General features: G+C 47.9%; 1 protein-coding gene and 1 long non-coding RNA gene across 2 annotated transcripts; one reads left to right on the top strand and one right to left on the bottom strand.

The window, feature by feature from the left end:
• Positions 1-3,554: 3,554 nt before the first annotated feature.
• Positions 3,555-6,487, bottom strand: LOC122546271 (syntaxin-binding protein 4-like; the record flags this gene model as incomplete). Its single annotated transcript, XM_043685045.1, has 4 exons — positions 6,410-6,487; positions 5,848-5,954; positions 4,294-4,513; positions 3,555-3,633 (listed from the first exon to the last, which is right to left on the bottom strand). Coding segments are annotated over exons 1-4 (484 nt in total), but the record flags the coding sequence as incomplete, so codon positions are not given.
• A 24-nt stretch (positions 6,488-6,511) lies between these two features.
• LOC122546272 lies at positions 6,512-7,032 on the top strand. The gene is made up of 3 exons (XR_006310702.1): positions 6,512-6,553; positions 6,642-6,672; positions 6,937-7,032. It is a non-coding gene; the product is annotated as an uncharacterized LOC122546272 (long non-coding RNA).
• Positions 7,033-8,273: the final 1,241 nt, after the last annotated feature.

The following is an 8,273-nucleotide window of genomic DNA, read 5'->3' as shown; positions in this document are numbered from 1 at the left end:
CACTGACAGGGACACAGTGCACTGACAGGGACACAGCGCACCGACAGGGAACACAGCGCACTGACAGGGACAGAGCGCACAGACAGGGACGGAGCGCAATGACAGGGACACAGCGCACAGACAGGGACACAGCGCACTGACAGGAACACAGCGCACTGACAGGGACGGAGCGCACTGACAGGGACGGAGTGCACTGACAGGGACACAGTGCACTGACAGGGACACAGCGCACTGACCCTTATGGAGGCTTCTAACCAGTAGACAACCATGCTCTTTATTTGTGTGTGGATTTCATGAGCACTAAGTTGTGAAACTTTTGCTGGATGCTTAAATCTACCATTCCAATCTCAGCTGAGAGCTTTTCCCATTTCTCCCCCTCTCCCTGGTTTATACTAACTGAGAGGATGAAGCTGCTCACAGATGGTGGGTACATACACATGCCGGGCTAGACCAAACCAAACGGATGGGGCTAGGTGGGGGAGGGACGCCTCCGCATTTCTCACTCCCACTTTTGACCTGAAAACACAGTTACTAAGGCAACTCATTACACTGCGAGACATGGAAGGTTTCTCATTACCTGAAGGCTGCGCAATCTATTGATCGTAGCAATCCTGACAAAAGGAAATCTGTGCGAGCAGTTCCTTTGTTGTGAAGTACTGCAGTAATTGTACATACCTCATTCAAAAGCACTGAATTAGTTCATTTATTCAACTCTTTTCAGCAAAGAGAAAAGCATTTCCTTTCTTTCCTTTCACAGCTAAGCAGCCCAGACACTGCCTGTCATAGCCAGATTATATTCAGATGGTTAGTATTTTGCTTTGGTGATGACGCTGATTTTCAATAAGTGATGATGGTCTTTACATTCAAGGTGGGGATTATTAAACAGAAAGGTTTCAAACCTGACAGGCGCGGAAAACCAGCACGAAGCCCAGTGGGGAGCAGACTGAAAAAGTATCAAACATTTCAAAACAGTCAGCATCCACATCGTCCCCATCAAACACTCCCAGGACAGGGACAGTACAGGGTTAGGTACAGAGTAAAGCTCCCTCTACACTGTCCCCCAACAAACCCTCCCAGGACAGGGACAGTACAGGGTTAGATACAGAGTAAAGCTCCCTCTACACTCTCCCCATCAAACACTTCCAGGACAGGAACAGCACAGGGTTAGATACAGAATAAAGCTCCCTTTACACTGTCCCCATCAAACCCTCCCAGGATAGGGACACAGCAGGTTTAGATACAAAGTAAAGCTCCCTCTACACTGTCCCCATCAAACACTCCCAGCACAGGGACAACACAGGGTTAGATACAGAGTAAAGCTCCCTCTACACTGTCCCCCAACAAACCCTCCCAGGACAGGGACAGCACAGGGTTAGATACAGAGTAAAGTTCCCTCTACACTGTCCCCCATCAAACACTCCCAGGACAGGGACAGCACAGGGTTAGATACAGAGTAATGCTCCCTCTACACTGTCCCCCATCAAACACTCCCAGGGACAGGAACAGCACAGGGTTAGATACAGAATAAAGCTCCCTTTACACTGTCCCCCATCAAACCCTCCCAGGACAGGGACACAGCAGGTTTAGATACAAAGTAAAGCTCCCTCTACACTGTTCCCCATCAAACACTCCCAGGACAGGGACAGCACAGGGTTAGATACAGAGTAAAGCTCCCTCTACACTGTCCCCCATCAAACCCTCCCAGGACAGGGACAGTACAGGGTTAGATACAGAGTAAAGCTCCCTTCACACTGTCCCCATCAAACCCTCCCAGGATAGGGACACCATGGGGCTAAGTAGAGAAGAAATGAATGAATGAATGCACTCCAAAAGCCAGGTACAAGAGTGTAAGAAATACAGTGACCAACCTCCACACAGCATGATCCCATAAACAGCACCATGACAATGACCAGAAACCCTGTCCTGGTGAGCTGATTGAGCAATAATTATTGGCTTCAGGACATGGGGGATAACACCAATGTCCTTCAAAATAGGGCAGTGAGTTCTATTACCATTTGAGCAAGAGGACAACAATTTGACGGGAAAGCCAGGAGAACGCTGAGAAGGTGAGCATTTAATGGGCATCGTCAGGCCTGCTTGAATATCTGAGCAGGCACAAATGTTGCTGAATGGAGCGCAATGGGTGAACCTCCCATTTACAATCACACTTACATTGGCACCTACAGTGACAATCAGGTTACTTTCTGCTAATTATGATTCCAAATACTGGACAGCTTGCACTGATAGTCACAACTGTAACCCTTTTGAGAAGATTTGTGGTTCAGGTTGAGGTTCTGAGTGTAAGTTTGCTCACTGGGCTGGAAGGTTCATTTCAGACGTTTTGTCACCACACTAGGTAACATCATCAGTGAGCCTCTGGTGAAGTGCTGGTGTTAGTGGTACCCAACGGGTACCCAATGAACACAGTCCGCCGATTTCTCAGCAACAAGCCCAAACAAGCAGACAAAACACGTCCAGAAACCCTAGCCACTCTCCCCTACATCAAAGACATCTCGGAAATGACTCCTTGGCATCATGGTAGCCCACAAACCCACCAACACACTAAAACAGCAGCTAATAAACTTGAAAGACTCTATTCAGACAACAAGCAAAACTAATGGCATTTACAAAATGCCGTGCAAGGACTGTAACAAACACTACTTTGGACAAACAGGCAGAAAACTAGCCACCAGGATACATGATCACCAACTAGCCACAAAACAGCATGACCCTCTCTCACTAATACACTCACATACAGATGAGGAAGGACACCACTTCGACTGGGACACACATCCATCCTAGGACAAGCCAAACAGAGACACACACGAGAATTCTTAGAACTCTATCAACAAACACATTGACTTGGACCCCATTTACCAACCCATGAGAAAAAGAATAGGCAATGACATCAACACAGGAAATGACATCACCACAGGAAATGATGTCACCAACCCAAGGAAGTCTACACATGTGAGCAGAAAGCAGGCCATAACACCAGTGCTTCATCCGGAGGCTTACTGATGATGTTACCTAGTATGGTGACAAAATGTCTGAAAACAAACTTTCCAGCCCAGCGAGCAAACCTACACCCAGAACAACTGCAACCCCCCAACATTCCCACCCTTCCACCCCATCACTGATATTTCATTCCCACTTCAATTTTGCTCGGAGTTTTTAATCAGTCAAATGCTGCCTTGATGACAAGGGCAGACCCTCTCAAGTCATCACTGGAATTCCACTCTGTCCTTAGTGTTTGAAAAAAGACCCTGCTGTAACGGCCCTGGGGGAACACAAAGACAGCATCATCGAGCCAGAGTATTGCTGCAGCACTGTTGGTATCATCTACTGAGACTTGGTTAATGATTCAGAGTTGATAAATTGGCAGGTAATTCTCTGGATTTGATTAGTCCAGCTCCTTGAGACCAGGACATGCAATTCAATCAAAGCTAACATTTTGGGGAAGAATGGGAAGTCTGGGGAAGGAAGGGATAGTATTGCGTTGTGAGCACACAATCTGTTGCCCTGGGAATGTTGGTTAGGCCAGCAGCCTTTACCTGCACAGGCTGGATGCGGTGAACTGTTGACTGGTGACAGCTCAGACGACTGACTGTTCTTCTTACTTCCTGACTTGCCCTGTGCAAGAAATGAAAGTACAAAACATGCTGATCAGTTTCCTTCTGCTGCACTATAATGGGCAACACTCAGTCCCAGGCTCCATCCTCCAACTCCGTCATCAACACCTCTACTAACAAACTGCATTCCAGCACTGACTGTACCATCCCTCTGCCTTGGTCACCCGCCGCACTGACTGTACCCTCCCTGTGCCCTGCTCACCACCTGCACTGACAGAACCCTCCCTCTGCCCTGGTCACTCCCTGCACTGACTGTACGCTCCCTCTGCCCTGGTCACCCCCTGTACTACCTGTATCCTCCCTGTGCCCTGGTCACCCCCTTTACTGACTGTACCCTCCTTGTGCCCATGTCACTCCCTGTACTGACTGTACCCTCCCTGTGCCCTGGTCACCCCCTGTACTGACTATACCCTCCCTGTGCCCTGGTCACCCCTTGTACTGACTATACCCTCACTGTGCCCTGGTCACCCCCTGTATTACCTGTATCCTCCTTGTGGCCTGGTCACCCCCTTTACTTACTGTACCCTCCCTGCGCCCGTGTCACCCCCTTTACTTACTGTACCCTCCCTGTGCCCTGGTCACCCCCTGCACTGACTGTACCCTCCCTGTGCCCTGGTCACCCCCTGCACTTACTGCACCCTCCCTGTGCCATGCTCCTTACCTGATGGGTTTTGGCTGCAGCAGTGTTGTCGGTTTCGGGCTGTAATCCCGACTGCATCACTGGGTGGAGACTTGCTGGGGCTGACTGTAAGCTGGGCTCTGCATTTCCAGTGCTGGTGGGGGATGAGTGTATCACCTGGGCCCTGGGATTCGGCATGTTACAGGCAGAGCTGGGCTGAGGGCTCTTGCGCACAAAAGCAATCTCCACCGTTCCCTCAGATCTGAAGCAGAGACATGAAAATCCTTGGCACTATGAAAATGTTTATATCTCTCTGATAACAGTACTGTCTTCCATCTGAAATATCACCATTGCTTGAGGCATTACCTAAATGTCAATCAGATACAGATTTGAAATGGGAAAATACACAAAAGGAAGTGTTGAAGGAGTAAAACAAAAACAACAGGAACGGGTGGCTGGTCTTCCAAGAGCTCCCACTCGCCCGTACATTGCACCCAGGTACCCATCTGCAAAACATCCTTACGTGCTTCAGGAGTGTACTTAAACAAGATTTGATAGCGAGCCTCAGAAGGAGATATTAGATTAATTGACCAGACGCTTAAGTCAAAAACAAAAGTGTTAGAGAAAGGGGGAGAACAAACAGTTCCAGAGTTTGGGGCTCAGGCAACCAAAAAGCATGGCCACTGATGGGTGGCGGTGCGGTGGCACAGTGGTTAGCACTGCTGCCTCACAGCACCAGAGACCTGGGTTCAATTCCCGCCTCAGGCGACTGTCTGTGTGGAGTTTGCACATTCTCCCCGTGTCTGCGTGGGTTTCCTCTGGGTGCTCCGGTTTCCTCCCACTGTCCAAAGATGTGCAGGTCAGGTGAATTGGCCATGCTAAATTGCCCGTAGAGTTAGGTAAAGGGATAAATATAGGGGAATGGGTGGGTTGCGTTTCAGCGGGTTGGTGTGGACTTGTTGGGCCAAAGGGCCTGTTTCCACACTGTAAGTAATCAAAAAAACCGAGGGATGCACTTCAGAACAGAATTGGATGAGATCTCAAGGACAGGGGGGCTGCAAGATATTACACAGAGATGGAGCTGGGAGTGGGACAGGATTTAAAACAATAATGAGAGTTTTCAAATTTAAAATGCTGCTTAATTAAGAGTCAGTGTAGTTTACTCAGCACTGGGGTGCCTGGGGAAGAGGTGCAAATTCGGACATGGGCAGAGGTTTGATATAGTCATGAATAAGGCCGGTAGGGAATCCAGGATAAACCTCTTTCGGCATGTTACAGGCAGAGCTGGACAGCAGCAAAAATGTAGAATTTGCTACCTACAAGGAATAATTTAAGGGAAACAGTACAGACGTTTTTTTTTGTTATAAGACAGGAAGATCCACAAGGAAGGAAAGATTAGCTGGAACTTTAGACAGGGTGAGATGGATTCAAGTCAGAGGAGGCTTGTGTGTAGCATGAACCAGTTGGACTGAATAGACTCTCCTTGTAGTGTAAGGTCTACATACGTCAAAGTAAATGGCTCAGCGTTTACATGTGCTCTGTGTGGGAGCCAACATTACCACATGGCCAAGCTATCTGTCCTACTGCAATCCTCACCTTAGCTTCAGTCTGGTCAGAATGCTCTTGGCCTCCTCCTCTGTAACTGCAATCAGGGACTCCTTGTTAATGGACACCAGTTGGTCTCCAGGTTGCAATCTTCCATCCTGTAGATAATACAAACAGCATATTATGGGATGTGGAGCGAGAGGATCCTCAATTCTAAGTGAAGGTCCCAAATAGCAGGATGAGGCTGCATCAAGTGATCCAAAACTTCAATCAACGATCACTGCAAGGTGTAAGTCCTTACAAATCACACAGCACCGTCCGTGTTGATTCGGTCGCCTGAGATAGAAACAGAAAGGTCTAGGAAGGGGAGGGAGGAGTCCGAGACTGTCCAGGTGTAGTCTACAGGTGTATTTGGAACCACTAGCTTTCGGAGCTCTGCTCCTTCATTAGCTAGCTGTGGTCCACAATCAAAAGACACAGAATTTATAGCAAAAAATCTCAGTGTCATGCAACTGAAACAACACACTGACCAAACCTAGATTGCTGTTAACTCTTTCCTCTTTTAGAATGGGTTGCACGCTCCGGTACATTAATGAATAAATCCCAGAACTACTTTCCAGTCACATTCCCGAGATAACTTACGGTTTTTAAAAGTAAGGTGACATCTCAGCGCAGATAATGCATTAGACATCGGTGTCAGATATCGGTGTGAGGTTAGACATCGGTGTCAGATATCGGTGACAGATATCAGTGTGAGGTTAGACATCGGTGTCAGACATCGGTGACAAATATCGGTGTGAGGTTAGACATCAGTGTCAGATATCGGTGACAGATATCAGTGTGAGGTTAGACATCGGTGTCAGATATCGGTGTGAGGTTAGACATCAGTGTCAGACATCGGTGACAGATATCGGTGTGAGGTTAGACATCGCTGTCAGATATCAGTGTGAGGTTAGATATCGGTGTGAGTTAGACATCGGTGTCAGATATCAGTGTGAGTTAGACATCGGTGTCAGATATCAGTGTGAGGTTAGACATCGGTGTCAGACATCAGTGTCAGATATCGGTGTGAGGTTAGACATCGGTGTGAGTTAGACATCGGTGTCAGATATCAGTGTCGGTGTCAGATATCAGTGTGAGGTTAGACATCGGTGTCAGATATCGGTGTGAGGTTAGACATCGGTGTCAGATATCGGTGTGAGATTAGACATCGGTGTCAGATATCAGTGTGAGGTTAGACATTGGTGTGAGTTAGACATCGGTGTCAGATATCGGTGTCGGTGTCAGATATCGGTGTCGGTGTCAGATATCGGTGTGAGTTAGACCTCGGTGTAAGATATCGGTGTGAGGTTAGACATCAGTGTAAGGTTAGACATCGGTGTCAGATATTGGTGACAGATATCGGTGTGAGGTTAGACATCGGTGTCAGATATCGGTGTGAGGTTAGACATCGGTGTCAGATATCGGTGTCAGATATCGGTGTGAGGTTAGATATCGGTGTCAGATATCAGTGTGAGGTTAGACATCGGTGTCAGATATCGGTGTCAGATATCGGTGTGAGGTTTGACATCGGTGTCAGACATCGGTGTGAGTTAGACATCGGTGTGAGTTAGACATTGGTGTCAGATATCGGTGTGAGGTTAGACATCGGTGTCCGATATCGGTGTGAGGTTAGACATCGGTGTCAGATATCGGAGTGAGTTTAGACATCGGTGTGAGTTAGACATCGGTGTCAGATATCGGTGTCAGATATCGGTGTGAGGTTTGACATCGGTGTCAGATATCGGTGTCAGATATCGGTGTGAGGTTAGACATCGGTGTCAGATATTGGTGTCAGACATCGGTGTAAGGTTAGACATCGGTGTCAGATATCGGTGTCAGACATCGGTGTGAGGTTAGACATCGGTGTGAGGTTAGACATTGGTGTCAGATATCGGTGTGAGGTTAGACATCGGTGTCAGATATCGGTGTCAGACATTGGTGTGAGGTTAGACATCGGTGTGAGGTTAGACATCGGTGTCAGATATCGGTGTGAGGTTAGACATCAGTGTCAGATATCGGTGTGAGGTTAGACAGCGGTGTCAGATATCGGTGTGAGGTTAGACATCGGTGTCAGATATCGGTGACAGATATCAGTGTGAGGTTAGACATCGGTGGCAGATATCGGTGTGAGGTTAGACATCGTTGTCAGATATCGGTGACAGATATCGGTGTGAGGTTAGACATCGGTGTCAGATATTGGTGTCAGACATCGGTGTAAGGTTAGACATCGGTGTTAGACATCAGTGTCAGATATCGGTGTGAGGTTAGACATCGGTGTGAGGTTAGACATCGGTGTCAGATATCGGTGTGAGATTAGACATCAGTGTCAGATATCGGTGTGAGGTTAGACATCGGTGTCAGATATCGGTGTGAGGTTAGACATCGGTGTCAGATATCGGTGACAGATATCAGTGTGAGGTTTGACATCGGTGTCA

This window comes from Chiloscyllium plagiosum, unplaced genomic scaffold, assembly GCF_004010195.1.
Source record: "Chiloscyllium plagiosum isolate BGI_BamShark_2017 unplaced genomic scaffold, ASM401019v2 scaf_51798, whole genome shotgun sequence".
In the NCBI taxonomy this organism is placed as follows: domain Eukaryota; kingdom Metazoa; phylum Chordata; class Chondrichthyes; order Orectolobiformes; family Hemiscylliidae; genus Chiloscyllium; species Chiloscyllium plagiosum.
Note: the sequence above shows the minus strand (reverse complement) of the source record. Positions and strands in the feature narration are given on the sequence as shown.